This window comes from Anopheles gambiae, chromosome 3, assembly GCF_943734735.2.
Source record: "Anopheles gambiae chromosome 3, idAnoGambNW_F1_1, whole genome shotgun sequence".
Taxonomy (NCBI): domain Eukaryota; kingdom Metazoa; phylum Arthropoda; class Insecta; order Diptera; family Culicidae; genus Anopheles; species Anopheles gambiae.
The window spans coordinates 48,816,676-48,836,944 of NC_064602.1; the positions used below are offsets into that span (position 1 = coordinate 48,816,676).

The 20,269-nt window shown below is 39.1% G+C and overlaps 2 protein-coding genes across 4 annotated transcripts in view; one reads left to right on the forward strand and one right to left on the reverse strand.

Annotated features, from left to right (window-relative positions):
• Window positions 1-6,491: 6,491 nt before the first annotated feature.
• On the reverse strand, window positions 6,492-8,365 carry LOC1279579 (uncharacterized). Of its 2 annotated transcripts, XM_319331.5 has the most exons (2): window positions 7,872-8,365; window positions 6,492-7,797 (listed from the first exon to the last, which is right to left on the reverse strand). In XM_319331.5, the coding sequence occupies exons 1-2, from the start codon at window positions 8,271-8,273 to the stop codon at window positions 6,712-6,714; spliced, it is 1,488 nt and encodes a 495-aa protein (XP_319331.4). In that variant the 5' UTR covers window positions 8,274-8,365; the 3' UTR covers window positions 6,492-6,711. The 2 variants fall into 2 exon arrangements, with proteins under 2 accessions (XP_319331.4, XP_061514824.1); XM_061658840.1 differs by lacking the exon at window positions 7,872-8,365 and having other exon boundaries at window positions 6,492-7,863.
• Window positions 8,366-12,098: 3,733 nt separating this feature from the next.
• The window catches only part of LOC1279581 (uncharacterized), a 38,264-nt gene continuing 30,093 nt past the window's right edge, over window positions 12,099-20,269 (forward strand). The window contains exon 1 of one of the 2 annotated variants that reach the window (XM_061656045.1): window positions 12,099-13,429. The gene's annotated coding sequence lies outside the window, so the exon portion shown is untranslated. The remainder of the gene's footprint in view (window positions 13,430-20,269) is intronic. The other variant, XM_061656044.1, reaches the window with a different exon arrangement.

Sequence of the window (20,269 nt, forward strand, 5' to 3'; positions counted from 1 at the left end):
TCCGGACGACTCTGGACGACTCCGGGCGACTCCGGACGACTCCGGGCGATTCCGGACGACTCTGGGCCGTTTTGGACGATTGCAAACGACTCCGGATATTGCAGCGCGGACCTACCTCCGGAGTCCATTCCGGATTTATTGGAGTCGCATCGGAGTCGACTCCGGATTTTTGCCAAAGCCATCACTAAGTGCGCAGGCAACACATACTGCGTGTGAGAAAGAGTGAACAGTTATCTTGCATGCAGCAAGCAACAGCCGGACCAAACCGGTTTTTTGAAAAGAACGGAACGCACGAACGATAACACCTTGCTAACAATATTAAAGCGGCAAAGACCGGAACGGAACGAAATGAACGGAAAGAACGAAATGAACGGAGTGGAATGAACGGAAAGAACGGGATGAACGGAACAGAACGGAACGATTTTGTATGAAGAATCGGAACGGAACGGCCTACAAAGAGAATGGAACTTTTTACTAGTTTCAGACCGGAACGGCAAACGCTAGTCGTGAATCCCCCACCCTACGTCCCCCACGTAGGTTAGTCATAAAGATTTAATTATCCATGTCAAATAAAAAACGACAGTACAGAACCAAGCGAGAAATGAGGGATAGTCGATGGTGTTGATATCCGTATATCTGACCAACGATCATTGTAATTAAATTTACATGGAAGGGTAAAAGACTATTTACGCTATGATCGGTTGAAGGTTTGAAGGAAACACATTGCGAGAAAAAGACGGCAATATAACGATGAGTAAAAACGGTGCAAGCTGAGCAAACCAGTGAAATCTCGTATGTCTGTAAGACAATGGATTTAATGTGACTTTGGTCCTTATGAACTCTTTCGTCACTTATAAAATTTCGTACTTGTCGCTTTTTGTAATGTATTCATTGGTTAAAGCCTTATCTGTGACGCTTGGGATGGGGATTCAATGCAGATCGAAACAATGAAAGGAAAAGGTGTATTGCTAATCGTGGAAGTAAAGAGAAAGAGAGTAACCCGAATGGTTATATTTAACTGAAAAAAAAATCGATTTTCGAATTAAAACAATAAAAAAATTGAAAAAGTCAATTTTGTCTAGAGTGCACTGCTAGATGAAAAAAGTCGTCGTGAGCTAGAGGATGATAGGGAAAAAAGACGTTGGTGAGAACTGTAGTAACATCAAAAGGAAAAAAAAATCGTTTATCACTGCGAGAGAGGACACTTCAAGCATGACTGCAAGAAATGGCCAATTGAGCAGAAATAGCAAATCATCAAACCAACAATAAAGGCAATACTGGATAAGAATGGCGTGTGTTTGTTGACGGACCACATGAAAGATTTGGCAGTGTGGTATGATGATTCGAATGAGGACGAATAATGCATCGATATTGGCAAATCTGAACGAGTCGAGAAAATCGAAGTGCATTCTCTTCTGTCCCCAATCGGACATATTGAGAGAAGGGAAAGTGAAAAGGCACTTATAATTTGAAGTCTCAATCGGAATGTCAAAAAGTATTGGTTGCGGATGCATGTACTAACTCAAGCATTTTGATATGAAAACTGTGTATTTGTGTGGAAAATTATAAGGAATTCGGTACATGAACGACCTGCGAGTTGAGGAATAGTGTGATGCAAACAACTAGAACAGAAGTCCTAATATTGAATATAGAGTCATATGCATAGCTGGTTCAGTTGTAGGATCGGATTACTCACTAAACGGATAACTTTGTTTAGGAGCACAAGCTGGTCTTCCGAGGCGCACTCAATTTGGCTAAAATGATCCCTTTCTTGTCTTTCAACAGTTAGTATCATTTATTTGACTTCAACTCTCCCTTAGCCTCCTTCCGTTTTCTATCCTTACACTCTATTCACTCTTCTTCCTTTTCTCTTTCTTAGAACAGGTATTGTGCTAATTTTTTTTTTGTTATTTTGTTAGATTGAGGATGACCATAAGTACCGTATTTAACGGGTCCCGTTTTTTGAACGAAAATGTTATGTTCTGTCGTATTCGTAAAAAATCCCGATTTGGCCCATTTTTTTATTCACTTTATTCACAAATTTAATGTCGGAAATTTCTACGAAAGCCATTGCGGTCTGCGAGTTGAGGGAGCCCCAGGAGCAGACAACTTGTCGTATAACCGAGCCGACGGTACCAATCACGAAGGGCAAGGCGTGTTGCCTTCCGCTGAATTGACTCTAGCTTGAGTAGATGTTGACTACCACACAATGCAGGCATATTCAAGCGGTGATCTAATAGGAGAACAGTATAGCGTCTTGATGCACAGGGGATCACGGAGCGCACGCGTCATGATGCCAATCAGTCCTAGCAGATGATTACATCTTTATGGATAGAACGTAATAAAGTTCTGCATCAAAGGAGAGCCTTCCATCTAGATAGGCTCCAATGACACTGGACACTCTTTCGAAGCTTTGTCCGTTTAGCATAAAGGTGAAGTGTGCAGGCGTACGTGATTCCACATCTCACAGTAGATTGTTGCATCATCTGCGTATAAGATGCAGTTGATGTCGGCCAAAATTCAGGTCACATGTAAAGCAGGAACATCAGGGGCCCCAGGTTACTGCCCTGCGGTACGCCAGAAGAAGCGCTGAATTGTAAGAACATATGTAAACCCAGACTAACAGCATACAATCGATCAGCCAGATAAAATTTAAACCACATTACCAGGGAAGGTGGCAGTCCGAGCCTGTCGAATTTGGCAAGAAGGATGCGGTGAGAAACACTGGCGAAGGTCACCTTAATATACAATATCCACCTGAACGCCGCTGTCAATAGTTTTAAGGCAAGTACTCACAAATTGGATTAGGTTTGTTGTAGTGGATCTTCTCGTGTTGATGAATGCTGATTTAGTTGCAAGTCGATGTTAATAGGGATCCATAGACTTCCATAAATAGCTCAAAAACTTTGGCATGACTCAAGGATGCAGTCCCGCGAAAGTTATTTGCGTCGTTTTTGCATCCCTTTTTATGTATAAGTGTTAGCCACAAGACCTTCCCGAGAGCAGAAAAGCTACCTGATAGCAGCGTTTCAGCAAATATTTTTTTGAGAAAACACGAGCTATTGATACAGCGCAATGTTTGAGAATCGTTGCGGGGATACCATCAGGACCAGGAGAGCCGGAGGACTTTAGGCGACCGATTGCTTTCCAAACTATAGCTTGACGACGGGATGGATAAGACGGAAATCATCAATAGCCGTATTAATTGGTGCGTGGGTCATCAGGATGAACGATTTTTGACACAAAGCTGTCCTCAAAATGTGTTGCGAATAGTTCGCATATTTCTGATAAAATGTACGTGCAATTCCCTTTGTAACGCATAACGCATAGCAACATTTTAGAAGTAACGAGGATTCTTTAGGATATCTAAGCTCACAGTATCTATTGTTTCGGTCATTATAATCCGGCCGTTATAATATAGCCGTGGCGCTGTGGTCCGCCGGGCGCATAAATTAAAGTTCGCAGCTCGTGCCGCATATTTTTTGTCAGAACAAGTAATGTGCGACCACCTCACCCAAGAAGCATTTCCTATAACTTTTACATGTCTAAAGAATGCTTTATCAGTGTGCTAAGCCACATAATTTTAACATGTCGTTTGAAGATGCTAAACAGTCTTTAACCCATTCAGTGTTTTGCCCGAGTGAGAGTTATCTATTTCGATTCAATCGTCGGGTGGGGAGAGTGGGAGGGAGATAAAACCATAACCATTGGGGAGGGAGATAATGTTTTCTTTTATTCACTTTTTGCCATTATTTCATTACGGGTTTATGCATTTTCTAAAAATTGTGGGACTATCATTAGACCTCTACACGTTTTGGGCTAGCGTACCGTACCGTTCCTTCTTGTATGGAGAGTTTGGCGGAACATGTACGCAGAGTGACCAGAAATACCGATTAATCTGTATTCCTATCGATTTTTGATATGCCTACCGATTCACAGATGACCACCCTAAAACTACCGATTTTTAATTTATCCTACCGAAAATCACAGATTTTCTCATAATACTGACCGAAATGTCATAAAACCATTTCCCAAATGATTTATTGAAGTAAATTCCATTTGAAATATGAATATCACAAGCGACCAGAACCAGAAGTTCAAAACTAATAACTAAGGAAGGGGCGTCAACTAGTCCAGTAATTACCTCGTGAAAAAAGAACCACTGAGCCGTCCTCGTTTTTTGCTGCAGTGTTTCCAGTCGAAATAATAAACATCTAACCTTATATGATGGACATTCCACACTGGGTTTCCAGTCGAAATAATAAACATCCAACCTTATATGATAGACATTCCACTCTGTTGAACCAAGGTAGTCGATAAAACATCATTTTTGTAAATTTCTTTTGGATGGCTTCTATTCTATCTATTCTATCTATAGGGAATGAAAGCACAATATAATGATTTTAGACAAATTAATGTTGCTCTGAATTGTTAAAGTATCAAATCAGTAAAATTTATTCAAAGAACTATAAAATTCTGAAAACTGTGAATGTCGAAATAAACATATATAAGTTTCCGCGTATCTCGGAGACTATCTGTACTTGGAGATTTGTAAAAGTTGTTAGTCTGCACAAGTGCTTCCTAAAGCTATGTGCTGTTTAAAGCTATCTTAGCCACACAAATTGCATTACAAACCAGAAAAGTTGAGTGTGTGTGTGTCTGTGTGTGTGTTTGTGTGTGTGTGTGTGTGTGTGTGTGTGTGTGTGTGTGTGTGTGTGTGTGTGTGTGTGTGTGTGTGTGTGTGTGTGTGTGTGTGTGTGTGTGTGTGTGTGTGTGTGTGTGTGTGTGTGTGTGTGTGTGTGTGTGTGTGTGTGTGTGTGTGTGTGTGTGTGTGTGTGTGCGCGCGCGTGTGTGTGTGTGTGTGTGTGTGTGTGTGTGTGTGTGTGTGTGTGTGTGTGTGTGTGTGTGTGTGTGTGTGTGTGTGTGTGTGTGTGTGTGTGTGTGTGTGTGTGTGTGTGTGTGTGTGTGTGTGTGTGTGTGTGTGTGTGTGTGTGTGTGTGTGTGTGTGTGTGTGTGTGTGTGTGTGTGTGTGTGTGTGTGTGTGTGTGTGTGTGTGTGTGTGTGTGTGTGTGTGTGTGTGTGTGTGTGTGTGTGTGTGTGTGTGTGTGTGTGAATGTTAAGTATGGTGATGCAATTTTCAGGCTGTACGGAATTCGAACCAAAATGTCTGTAATTTGAACCATGAGCTCGAAACTGTCCGAAATATGAATCAAAACATCGTTGAAATTCCATGATGTTTTGCAATGTTTTGAGTAAAATTATTGTAAATCTATTTTTCTCAGATTTCCAAAGTTTTCTTGAGTTAAGTGAATCGTGCAAAGGTTTGGCCGATTTTATTTGAGTTAGTAACAAAATATTAAATGCTTGAAATGCCTTATGTGTCCGTGATTCAAAACAATACGATTTTTTTTAATTAAGGAAATGTGTCTTGATTCTTAACAATATTCGATTTTAATATGTAATAATAGCCTTAAAATATCTAAAGCCAAAGGACAAAAAAAAACAAATCTGGAAAGGTGGATAAATTTATGGAGGAGTAGGAAAATTTTTGAATGTACTACGTTTCCTACTATGTTGATGCAAGAACATTGCAAACGGTGCTGAGGATCTATTTGAATTTCCCATATAGCAAGGGACATCTTATAATAATGTAAATGTTAAAATAATTTTGTTTTGTTACAAATCTAAGAAATTGAAAGTATCACAATATAGTTAATAAAAATATTGAAATTAACAAAAAAAATATTTTGTGCAACAAAACAAGCCAATGGAGGAGGAGGACCAATATTTACAATTTTCGTCGTATTTGGCTCAACAACCGTTGTCGGTCAAGGCCTACCTGTACCACTACTTGTGGGCTTGGCTTTCAGTGACCTATGGATTACTACTCCCCCATAGCAGGATAGTCAGCCCTACGTATAGCGACACGGTCCATTAGGGGCTTGTAACCCATGACGAGCATGTTGTTAAGTCGTACGAATTGACGACTGTACTACTAGACTGACTAACAATTTACAATTTTAGCGTTAGGTAATTGTTGGATTACGCCGAAGACAATTAATCAGAGACGGATTTGCAAGCAATTCCATTAGGTGAAGCTACATACAACATTTCATCCTCCCCTCCGCTCCGCACTCCCCTCCGCTCAACACATACGCCTAATCAGAGTTTCACTCATACTATCAAAACAGTGGCGTTCAAATTTGGTCATACAAACTGTCATACGTTCAAACAGGCTATGCCATGTACATATCTCTACATATTGATACATATTGATATGTAGATACAGATCTACATATTTCAGAAAGTATAATTCAAACATCTAAAAAAGCTGTAACGAAAAACTATGATGTTGTTCCAAGAAATTAGAGCTACGAAAGAGCTCTTTCCCTCTTTCATCAACAATCAATAATACTATTCGCTCATTGCAGCTTATGTTGTTATTTGTTTAACAAAACGAAAAAGCATGTATGTGTAAGAATATTAACAGATTTTTAAAATAAAGGAATCCAACTATATTTTCCTACATGTCTTCATAAAAAGTTTCTGTGGAAAAAATATTCATTTTGTTCGTTTTGTTCGACTGATTCAGTTATCATTGCGTAAATTTTAAGAACCGAAACGCACATCCCACCAAAACGCACACACTTCAGACTAATTTGTCACACTTCACTTTCTTCGTTTGGTTTTCCGCGCAAAAACGCTTACATTTCATTTCGATCGTAACGAATTGGGTTTCTTTAAAAGTTGCCAATACGGTTCCATGTCTACTGGAGCACCGACCGAATCTTTTAACTCCTTCCTTAACGAATCCAGCTGTCTGCGTAGAACCGGCTTCAAGCAGCGTTTCACATGAAAGGGAATCGGTTGGGGAATGGGTGTCTCAAACACTTCCATAGCAGCGGCACAGTTGCAGGATATACAGTGTACATGATTTTTAACTTCGGCACCTAATTTTCCGCCAGCGGCAATGTTCAAATTATTTAATGTTGCTTTTAGAAAACCCAGCTCGTTTTCGATTTCGTCCACTTTTGTGTGTATGCTCGATGCCACTGCTTCTCTTTTGAGATTGTTTTGCTCCGCCACTGTTTCGGGAACAATTTTCACAGTACAAGGATCCTGTATTGAGTTCTGTACAGGTGATTTGGCTTCCCAGCCCATAGACGGTGGAATTTTGCCATCTTCTTCCTCCAGGCGGTTGGGTAACTCGTCCGTGCACAAGGTAACCATTGCTTCCACCTTACCCAGTCGTTCGGAGAACATTTTCTCTCGTTCCAGCAAAAATTCAACAATCGCCACAAGTTGTTCAAAGTTGTCACAAAAGATAGCTCTCTCTTTTCTTTTCTCGTTTTGTGTGCCATTTGATGCCGGCAGCGTCGATTTTTCATCATTTTCCTGTATACAATTTACACCTTCCTGATCCTGCTCCATAACAATATCAGTGGTCGGTAGTGGCGAATTGTTGTTTTTACCGTCTTTGCAAGACACGACCGACTGATCTGAGGTTGACTGCAGTGCGGCAGGTTCATTTCCATCTGTTGCTTCTGATGGTGATGCTTCACGCGGCGCTGGTAAGCCATCAATATCGTTCACTGTCTTTTTTTGACCAACTTCAAAGATCGGTTCGTTTGCGTCGTTCACTTGAGTAGATGGGTTGTTTTCTGAGAAGGATACATTACTCTGCGATGGGCTTATATTCTCATCGTCTGCAGTAGCACCACAATCGGCCAAACATGTACATTTCATGGGTTGCCACTTGGTTTCAATTTTATTGACACGTTCACTGATTTCATTCATCTTAAAGACATACTCAAGCAAAGGTTATAGTGAATGGAATGTTATACAGTGCTTTGAACATGTATTTTCGTTACCTGACATGCAATTTTTTCAATTTCAAACAATACATTTTGCCACTGTTCTCCAGTCGCTTGGTCTTTGTCTTCTGGCGAGGGCGATCGAGTTGGAGAATCATTCACATTGATTTCCTCTTCATTTTCGCTTTGTTCGCTCGATGGTGGAAGATTATCAACATTTTGACATGAATCGCTTGTTATATCTACTTCAGAGTGGTTTCTTGCCACTTCGTTATCCTTCTCGGTTGATTCATTCAAGTGATGCGCATTGGACGGATTTTCCCCGCCGGCCTTTTGGGCCAACACCAAGAGACACAAAACTTCTCGAAGTCGATTTAAATTTACTGCACCGTAAACCTGTGGGTGTTCACACGATATTGCCCGATTTATAAGCTCCATTAAATCACTTTCTTCAGCCATTTTTCCACGAAAAAAGCCAACTCGCCAAAAATTTGGTTGCTGCTCTGATTTCTACAGCCACCTTAGATGATTTTGTGCATAGAACCATATGCTTTTCCATTGCACCCTTTATTGGTATGTCGAATCAGATTTTGAAGGTCTATTGCAGAAACAGCTTTTTTGTACCATTTGATAGTTTATCGTAACTGTTCTCATAAATGTAATTTCGAATCCAGTGACCTGCAATACAGGGTTTTTCAGGTGTTCTGATCATCTTGTGACACGATTTTGACTCTTTCTTACGGTAAGTGATGGGCTTGTGTGATGGGAAGTGGACTCTACGTCAACCCTTTTGTCAAACATATTTTGAATCCAATTCGAATTTCCAATGAGGTTATATAAAAAGTGCCGTAGAATCCACTTCCCGTCAAATAAAGTTCTCTTTTCTTTTAAAATTAAAAATTATTAGAGCCCCTGAAAACCTCTGTAAAAATAAATATTCGATGAAAATTTTCGCACCTTCAATAAATTGACTGTTTCATCTCTTCATATACATTTCCGCCCTAAACTAACGGTAGCTATCAAAAGGATGATCCATTAAAATTTCAACATGGGCTGTCTAGTGACAGTTTACGAAAATGTTTTGTTTACACTACGCGAACATTCCTCAAAAATGTTTATTAGTCTTTTACGTTTTGCATATTTTTCTAATGCATCAGTATGTAAGAAGACAAACTCCACAAAGCAGGCTTATGATTTAAAAAACTTTCTAACCATCATTGTCACAATTTTCCACTCTGTCTCTCTCTCTATATCTCTCTGTTGCTCTCTCCCCCACAGCTCTAAATCCTTTTAACCGGGATATAGTTTAAAAGTATACTATGAAATTCCGCGTGGTTCAAGTACTGTTGTATCTTCCAAATAGAAGTATCAAACCCCTCGTAACCAATGATACTCGTTCAAAAGATAAACAGAGAGATATTGCACAACAAAGAGAGCACGCGATTCTCAAGCGGACGAACGTTCTCTGGGTTAAGGGCAGCTGATGAGCAATACGAACGAACGAAATCACTTCAGTTTACGTTCGGTGATGATACAGCATCAACGCGTTTCGAGAAGGTCCCATTTGCTACCGTTCACATGATGCTTATTACAGAGTCGGTGGTTCGGTTGAACTATAAACAGTTCAGATTGTAAACTAGCTTAGATGCTAAAGAAAAAGTTCTAAGTGTACATTATACGGCAATAGTTCCATATTATAAAAGTAACACGTATTTGAAAATAGAAAATATTTTGAAAATATAATATTTTGCAATAACGGAATAATGCAAGTGATCAACATTCCAAATTTAAAAATCCCGGAAAAATCTTGTTTTTTTAATTCAGGAGGAATGGTTCGAAAAGGCTGTATCGCTCAGCAAAATCATTTTATGGTGTACAAAAATGTGCTATGAATTTTCTGTGAATTTATGTATACATGAAAGGGGATATTATAATCGTTAAAAAGTAGTAATTAAAAATGTGACAAAGTGCAATAATATTGCAAAAAAAAACCATTCATCTACAAAAATAATTTACAAGTTGAATTGAATTCTTGATAATCACTGTAGTGATGGTTGCGCAAAGACAGCAGCTTAATTTAAAAAGTGAAAATTGTGGCGTTAATTTTTTTTTTGTGAATAAAATTAAACATACAATTTTTGGTTTATTTTTTTTCGCTTTTCTTTGTTCGACAACATTTAATAACGCATGGCCAATATGTCTACTGAAAATGGAAATGAAAGTTTACTAAAATGAAGAACAATTTGCTATCATATAATAGCATAACAGCTCTTTGATAAATAAATTAATTAACTCACGAACTTGTCTCTCCTTTTACTCATACTCAACTTCCTTTGTATCGTTCGCACGTTGATAAAACCACTTATGCGTATAGGTGGTCATTTTACTGTAATCCAATCATGGAATTTAATATTTCATACCCGAAAGCAAATAAGTTGTTTTCAACTGTTTTCAGTAATGCTTCAAATTTTTCCTCATTAAATTTGTGTAAAACTGTTACTAAACACACTTAATACTATTATCATTCTTTTGACGGCGATACCCTATATGTGCCGTCTTTTAAAGAATTCCTGGAATCTTGGACGCTCATGATTGTCATGCAATGCGAAAAGAGAATGCAATAAATTTTCGTACACAATATCCATGTTGGAGTAGTATACCGATACAGGTCCAAGCAATGGAATAACATAAGTGTGTGCGTACTCAGCTCTCAATTAACTATCCTGGCATCTGTATGTCAACGATTCGCAGAAGCCAAAAGTAATTAACTGATAGCAATTTATGCTTTCTTAACAATGAGCGTGTCCTTTACTTTCTATTCCGGGACCTTTCATTCTTCAATTAGAATCTCTTTCATGTGATGAAAAAGTGTTTAAACAATTTTTCATCGAGCATTCGCAATTCGAGCATTTTACAGTCTTTCTGAGCGTGTTGTGTTCTTCAGTGTGCCAGTTTGTACATAATTGTTGTGCAATAAAATACCAGCATTGTCCTGTCTGTTTTGCTTTAATTGTGCTTTAAGGTTAAGGTAGGGAGCATATTTTCGTCTTCAAACACTATTCAAGCACAGCATACTCATCATGGATGAGGAAGCAACCAGTTTTCTGATTTGATTATTGTTCAATAAATGTATTTACACAGAAAGGGCTTAGCGTACACAGTGCGTGCGTGTAGATATGCTAGCAGCAGAAACGGTTTCCCACGGGCCATATGTTTCAAGTTTTACAGCACTAGATATTTACAGAATGACTAGCAATGCACGTACAAAAGGCCTCGTAACCCTAAGAATGATCGATTGAGCAGTAGCAAACATAAACAATCATTTCATTACTAATGGCTGAGGGATATTTATCTGTTTGGTCATATATTTATCGAGCCGATGGTGTTCAATCCCTGCAGCTCTGCCTCCAGACATCCGGCTTTAGGATTGAACTGTTCGGTCGAGCGATAGCAGTTGCTCGCACTGGCGATCATTCTTGCCTGTCTGTTCCTTGTTTTGAGCGTAAATATTTACCAACAAAAACTATCAAAACATTAAAATATGATCGTGCAGAATTGAGATATCAGATCGGTGCGCTGACTGTTGAGACATTTTCCATCCAAATAAATATAGTTTCGTTTTTAACATATAACAGCACATAGTACCAGCAAATAACACATAATACAGCACACTTTAATATTAAAGCACACAGCTAGAGACAAAACCTTACAGACAATTAGCATGCCTAATTTCACATTTTCATTGCGAGATTTTTACGAATCAATACCCCAAAGATCAAAAGAATGTTGAAGTGTGAAATTGCGTTTGGCACCACCAAAACACGCACCAACATTATTTGCTCCCCTAATTTCATTTCATTTCGTCTCGTTTGCATAACGTTCTGCCGAAATTGCCATTAATGGTCGGAAATGCGTTTATGGCCTGGCATCTCATATCGTACAAAATCGTGTAACGTGCGACCCCCTAATGTTTCTGGGTTTCTATCTCCTCACCTTCTTAATAAAAGCCATATATAATCCACATGCATCGTTTGAGCTTCAAGGTCATAAATGAATTTGTATTGGGTTTTATAATTTCTTCTACATTAGTACAATTGAAGAAACTGGAGCCGTTATAAAAGATCAGCAATCAAATTAAGAGTGCTTTGGGGCATTTGACACAAAGGTAAAAGTTCCCAAAAAACGCTCATTTGTTTCATCGAGTGTCTCTTCTTCAAAGTGGCGTTAGATTTTGCTAGTCTCTTTCTAGGCTTTACAAAAATAAGAGAAAAAGCCTATTACAAAAAAAATGATAGAGCATCATCCGCATCCGCATAATTCCATCACACAAATTCACTTATCTTCGATATCGTCCGTGGGCGTATACCAATATCTCTCGCCAGTTCTTTTTTGCAATCTGCCGCGCAAGGTGCTTGCTGTTTGTTATGCTTTTAGCAGTGCTCTTCAATTTAAACGATTTTGTGGCCGCGAACCATGAGCGCCGAGTCTAATTGTTTTTGGCACACTTTTAATAATCGCACACGCCCGTGGCAATCGCCAAATACCTGTGTAGTACATTCAACATGGCACTATGGCATGGCAACCAACTTCGATAGGCGTAGGCTATGATGTCTGCGAAAGAAGCTGAACCATTCTTTCGGAAACCAGCTGGCCGTTGTGTGTTTGGGTGTTATCGAATGGAGCTGTGGAAGTTTTCTTCTTCTTTTTTTACGCCAACGCTTATGCTATTTGATTTAAAACAAATCGAGGACAAACATGTTTAAGCAATGCAAATTTGTCTCATGCCAAGCATTGTCCCATGAACATACCTGGGTAACGTTCACTTACTGAGCAATAACCGGCACGCATAGACTTGGGACTTGAAGAAAATCGCACTTTTTACCCATCGTTCGTATGTTTATTTACACATTCCGTTTGTTCGCCTACTATGAACAAAATGTTTCCCAGGGGAACGATGGTGATGAGGGTGCAACGTAGTAACACGCAGGCAACCGTAAACAATCGAGTCCAGAGAGCGGAATGTGAAATCCTGCAGAGAACGGCCGATATGCTGCTGTAGTGTGGAGAGTGCGTCACTTTGTCGGAGTATCGTCGTTCGGTGGTTGTTTTCAACTTGATCACTCCAGCGCACCAGTTGCATGTGACACTTTAAGCTCGACGGACGGGTCCAACCTCGCAGCGGTTCGTGCGTGTGTGTGTTCTCTAGTGTTCTGTACATCGTACCACGCGTATCTTATCTTAGTGTTTAGTGTGACGGGAGTGTCACACTAGAAGTGTGTCGCAACCGTTTCTCTGGCCACGCTCGAAATGATAAATTGATTCGGTGTTTGCTTTAGTGACACCTCTCGTGCCAGTGCTAACCGGTGACGCCTAATGAGAAATTAAACATCCAAGAAATATCGTGCGCTAATTCGTGCTTTATTGTGTGCAGTGATGTGTTGTGAAAACGGGAACCTTGTGTAAAATTGAAGTGTTTTTCACCTTTATTCAACGTGAGCGTCACCGCCACCACCGTATACATCAATCGATGAAACGGTTGGATATAACATCAAGCATATATAGATAGTTTAACCAATCTATCACCTTACCGGCAGTTAGGCTAGTTCATGCCAAATGTAAGCTTATTTTCTCATTCATCTTGTATCACCGTTATTCCATATTCCATCACCATAATGAAGCTGAAGTTTGAACATTAGTGTACATGCTTGACTTTAACAGATTGGCGCGCAAAAATCGTACCCTTGTCACCGAACCCCTGGCGAAATTAAGGGAGCTTTTGCTTACGATTACACGAACACGCTGCTCGTCCTACTGAAACGAGCGGCACTGAAGTTGTTTACTGATAATGCTTACAATCGGAATTGGCGTCGTGAGCCCGTTGATAAGATTGTAGCGATATCTTGCGTCAATTCGTCGGTCGGTCAAGAAAACCGTCGCACCCTCCTATTTTTTATTTTGCTGCAGGTTGCTAGTTGCTGTGTATTATGTTTCTGGGCCACGTTTAGAGAACAATAACAGCAACAATAGACCACGGCAGAAATAGCAACGCTGTGCGCCATCGATACTGCCCGCGGGTGAAGCCTTTTGGTTGCTGATACGGTTGGTAATCGGTAAAGAAGTTCAATGAAATGAAATAGTTTTGGAAATTTTTAGTCTGAGTGTTTGATGAACGGTTTCTTAGACATGTCCCTGTTTCAGGTACTCATTTTTGGTGGTGAAATGAACTTTGAAAACTGTTTTGAAAGACTTGAACAAGTCTTCCAAAGTCTAGTCTTTTCACAGGCATCGATCAAATCCCTACGGAAACGATAGATCTAGAATGTTTAATTCTGATAACCTCTACGTTAAAAAACATTTTATCCCATACACATAAGAAGGATGAATGGGAGCAAAGGAATTTTGCCTTAAGCGAGAAGAATTTTTACACTACGACGGAATTCTAACAACTTATAATGGGAGGGGGATGTAATTCTTGTTGACTGCTATAGCCAAGGCATCATAAGATTGCGTTGAGTTGCATGATGTTGAGCAAGTTGAAATTTACCTTTGCCCCAAAATGTTTGAGCTCAATATTACATTCAATGAGATGGCTTGTTTCGAGCAGTTGATAATCCCCAAATCATACTTTCAGTTGTTGCCAGTGGCACATACGAGCATTTGCAGCGTCATCCATCGGATTTCTTTTCAGTTCATTAAAGTCAAGGCATAATTCTTCAATTAAAAAAAATATTACCACAAATGAAAACTAGTTTCAAATATTTCCAAATTAGGGAACACAAGCCAACATTGAGAATTCAATATTAAAGAAATCCTCAAATAAAATTTTATGCAAATGCTCGGGCCGCATTTGACCTACGGATCTGGCGTGCCAACCCATGGGGTAGGACAGGGGGTAGGACAAACTACGGCACGTGGGCCGCATGCGGCCTACGATGACTTTGTACAGGTTAAAATAAATAGATTATTTTTCGACTAATTAATCAAAACATTTTTTTTTTGATAGACGAAAATAAAAGAAAGATGTGGAAATTTGATATATTCAGTTCAGTATTTTCTAATCAAAACGAGATATCAACATTCAATCACTCTGAAAGTAAATTTAAAATAGCCCTTGACAACGTTATTTGTGGAGCGATGCGGTCCACGAACTGTAAAGTTTGAAGACCCCAGGGGTAGTACAAACCTACTTCATTGGTTAAAAATTACATTTGAGTTGCTGGATGTTATCATTGATTTAAGTCCGTTTCTAGTGCTACAATCGCTTTGCGATCTTGGTCTGGTCTTGGAGAAACTCCTGCATCAGTTTCTGTATTCGTTCACGGTCTCGCGACTGCATTTCGTCTGTCATTTCATTATTCCGGTCTATAGTGAACGCATATATGCCATCTTACCAAATCAACTTGGGTTAAACACGCTCCTTCTGGACTTGTAGATGACCTAAGAGGACTTGCTGGGGTGCGTTATCCGGTTCCATGCGCATAACATAACTAGCCTATCGGAGCCTTTGATAGGTTGCAGAACAGTGTCCAACAGCTCGTTTAGCTTGTCGTTATATCGACTACTCCCTTATGCTCAAGTCTTAAAATTGCATGCAAAAAAACTGAAATTCTCACGTTGGTTAAGCCATAAAGTACTATAGAAACAAATTCGTTTAAAATATAAAAGATCTTCTTCTTCTTTGGCACAACAACCGCTGTCGGTCAAGGCCTGCCTATACCCCACTAGTGAAGTGAGCTTGGCTTTCAGTGACTTATTGTTACCATAGCAGGATAGTCAGTCCTACGTATGGGGACACGGTCTATTCGGGGCTTGAACCCATGACGGGCATGTTGTTATGTCGAACGAGTTGACGACTGTACCACCAGACCGGCCATAGAAGATCAAACATTACATAAAACGCTTAACGTTATTCGTGGTCCAACCCTAGTGAGATTTTCAGCCTTTTTTCATGTTAGTTTAGCAATTGCGTTCAACTTAGGTTGTACGGTGAGTGCAAAAAGTAATAGCCTAGCTGAATATTTTACATCAAAAGGCGAATTATGGTCGCAATAGGCATGGGTCGATAAAAGTAATGATGAGGTTTGATAAAAGGACCATCAATTGAGAGATTACCCAAGCCTAAGGCTCAGTGGCAGATTAAGGGTAGGGTGTCGGGGGACACGGGGGAAAGGCGAACACGTAAAGGAAAATGTCAAAAATCCATGGATATATAAACGTAAAGACCATGATAATATGTATGCATATTATACATTATCTTAGACTTATGCTTTAACAAAAAATGTATTGAAACTTTTAAGTTTCTAGCGATTTTTAAGTTTTTTTCATGAATGGAAAGCATGTATTTTTCGTGCAGTTTTGAAAAAGATGGACACCATGAACACCGTTTTCATACAGATGGACACCTGTAGAAAACGTTGGAAATTGAAAAGGTTAATAGTATTTTAACATATCCTATTGATTTCCACGTCCAACTGCAACGACGATGCATTTAGCCATGAATTTAGGAATTGTAGGCACCGCTTCTAATAGATCGTAACTAACTAACAGTTGACGTTGCTCCCAAACTCCAAACTCCCGAAAATGTAGATAATACAAGTTGTAGACCTCATGATCCGTAGGGTTAAATTATAAAATAAGATCCACAAGGGTGCACACGAATGAAAATTTGTTTTGTTTGTAAATTTAACCAATTTTGAATATATTATACAGAAAATGTTCGCAAATGTGTTGTTTTACTTTAAGTTTGGATGCTGCATTGTTGAATTATTCTATAATTGGGGCCCTTTCCGTTTGAAGCTCGTAGGCTGAAATTTCAGCCTGTCAGCTGTTTGCATTGTATAGCAGTTTTCGAGCAGCTATCTAAGTGAGTATAATATACAGGTGGGCTTATCCCAAGGTGTATGAATTTAGAAGGCTGATTTTTATCGCTGCTGCTTCTGAATGAAGATTGTAAGAGTGTTTTGAGTATTTGTCAAGCCTCCAGAAAGCTCGTTGGAGCAAAAGTTTTCACTCGTTCTGTCAAAAAGTGATATTCAAATTTTTGTTATAAAAAATGCTATGAGACCACCTGGACTACATACACTTTGATTCCAGATTCGATCACCTGATTTCTTTAATGCACCTTGTGATAAATGTAAACAAACCCGTGTTTTCGAGCAGGTACTCGAATCTAATTCTAGCTTTTAGGCTAAAATTTTCTAGACTGAAAATCGCAGGCTAGTTTTTTGTGTAGTTTTGTATGGATTGTTTACATGATTTCAGCCTCCAACTGTCAAACTCCATACAAAAAACTAACTAGAATCGTGAAGGCCTCCATTACCTGTTTCATGCATACATGAGAGGTGTCAATCTTACCCACAGTGTTCGTCTTTACTTAGCTTTCCCTACAGCAAATTGTACCCAGCTTATCCCTTTCATTCCTATCTAAGGTCTTTGAAAGAGAACAGGTCGATGCGTTTAGAGTAAATTGACTGAAAGCCATGGGAAAATTTTGACAGTTAAAGTGAACATTGTTTATGTTTAGCGATGGATGTTACTATGGAGTGAATGATAGTTTTGTTCAGCATTTTGCACTCATTTCCTGTTAGAATATTACAAGAATTAGAATATTACATGGCTGATACAATCCAGAGTTCTCTTTTATCATTCGTCACCAGGTTATAAGCAGCAGACGGTGTGCATATTGTACTTGTGTATGCCGATTCGATGTTTCATTTTACTTTCAGTATTCAAATGAAAGTAAATAGTATTTCTGTTACCCAGTTGGAACATGTAAAGTGCTGTCTTATGCCTGTTAAACTTTTCGTTCTTCCAGCAGGACCGATGCAAACGATAGTGATTTGCAGTCCCTCGGCCACGTGGTCCGAAAATGAAATATTACTACTAGATACTAATTGAAAATAATCTTATAAAATGAGAGGGTCAACAATATGCCCTTTTTTGGTTGAAATGAGTTGGTCAAATAGTCACTAATAGTCATAGTTACATTCAGACACCAGATCGAACAATTTTTGTTTCCATAACCTGTATTTCCATCGACATTTAATGTCAAAGGCCGAATGAATGAATACCTTTTGCGCACCCGTGAAACGATTTTTTTTTTCAATTTAACGTGTTTTAGTAAAAATTGCACTATTTCACTATCAATTCGTGTGTATTGATGATTTCTTTTTTAACCTCATCATTACTTTTACCGATCCATGCTTATTGAGACCATAATTCGTCTGTAAAATATTCAACTTTGAACCTTTTTGCATTAAAGTAGTGTAGTATAGTTTAGTTATTAAATAGTAACATCAAAATCAAACCACTTCACATAATGTTGCTACTTCAAATAACTAATCTAACTGGAGTACAAACCACGAGACGGCGCCTGACTTTCACTTTGTACCGATGTCATGGAAGTTCCACCAAGTTCGGTACACCTTTATAACAAGCCTTCAAGTTCGATCGTGATCCTTACACATCAGGCTAACCAGCCGCAAGATTCCAGAGACTTCCAAGTTCTTGTTAACAAGCGCCATACTTCCGCAAAGTACTGTCTTATCTCTTAATCAGCAACAAAATACGACATCGCAAAGATTTTTCGATAAACAGCCTCCAATCAGCTATAGAGTTAGAGCCAGCTATTTGGGTAGTTTGACCAAGATCTATTAAGGAGAACAGGTCGATGCAAACGGAATAGTGGATGAATTTACTAATAGGAAGATTACATTGGTTAAATTTATAGCGGTCAACCACTTCTAGAGAATAAAGGAGAAGTAATTGCAGTCTACTCTCGGACTCAGAAACATTGATCCCCTTTTTCATTGTTTGCCATTCCGTGACCAGCACAGTACATGTTCCAACTAGGTAAAAAAAGTCCTATTTACTTTCAATTAAACACTGAGAGTTAAATGAAACATCCAATCGGCACACTAGTACAATATGCACACCGTCCTTTGCTTATAACCCGTCGACGAATAAAAGAGATCATTGGATTATATCAGCCATGTAATATTCCAATTCGATTATAATTCTTGTAATATTCTAACAGGAAATGAATGTAAAATGCTGAACAAAACTATCATTCCCTCCATAGTAATTGTTGAGACGTTATCAACAGCACTCTTTCTTTCGCCCGCAGTAAATTATTATGAATAAAAACAAGCGTTTTTTAAGCTGCCTTTGTGTTATTTTATTATGCGATGCTAAAAAATCCGTCATTTGTCTCGGGCTACGGCGAAAGAGTAAAATTTCTTCTCTACCGTAGCCCCGATCGTGAGCCTTCGGGAGTACTCGGCCCGATCAGTGTTGGAAGTTGACCACACGACTCCACTTCGATAGCGTCCTCTATCGGGATTGTTGTAAAACACTGCTGTGCCATCGGATTGACCGTAAATATTTATTTTAATATTTAACAGTAACGTATATCGCTAAACATAAGCAATGTTCAATTTAACTGTCAAAATTTTCCCATGGCTTTCTGTCTATTTACTCTAAACGCATCGACCTGTTCTCTTTCAAAGACCTTGCCCGCGACAATCACGGTTGCCCTTGATTTTGTTGTAAACCAAGAAGTTTTATTAGCACAAAGAGCTCGAAGAATTTTTTTCGCGGTATCAAAGTTGGTCGTCTAGAAGCAGTGTTAGTGTTAGTGTTAGAAGTAGTGTTAGCAGTGTCGTCTAGAAGCGTTCTCTGCATACGGCATACTCTGCTAGAAAAGATCTGTCAAACACACTTTTTTACTGAGGTAGGGGAAGTCTAGCAGCCTGTGGTGAATCTTTTTCGAGTAATTCAAGCTATCTATCATTGGATGGATAGCAAAAATATTTGCTTACATTCTTTTGACAGGCCGAAATAAAAATGGTGTTTTTTCGTGTTTTAACATTCTTTTTCGATCGCCCTGTGTTCTAACGGTTGTATATTGTGCATTTCTTACAAAAAAAACCCGTGTTTTACGAATTATTTAGTAAAATTACGATAATTGTATCTTACGAAGATTCCTGGTGAAATATTCTACTCCGTCCTACGATTATTCTACTCGTTTGTGGTGCTCACGATTCGTTAGAATGCTACACACCTGTTGTTAGTGTTGGTTATCAAAGGCACCGTTGCTATCATATGATAGTGTATCCACGAGCTTTGCCCCAAACTCCAACACAACATTCAGTTTCAACCGGTCCAGGGGTAAGCCTTGGGATAATGTAGTACAGTGAACCCTCTCTTATTTGACACCTCTCCAATTTGGAAAACCTCTCTTATTTGAACATTTTGTACAGTCCCTTGATTTCCAGTACATTTTAGATCCTCTAATTTGGAAAACCTCTGAAATCTGTGTCCCTCTTATTTGAGTATGATGTTGCCATGGTTATTGAAAGATGTATGCTCAAATTAGCGATTCTGTTCGCAGTTTCCTATAGCAACAGTTAAGGCTGCATACTAAATGTTCTGTCTCTTTCTTGTCTTGTATTGAC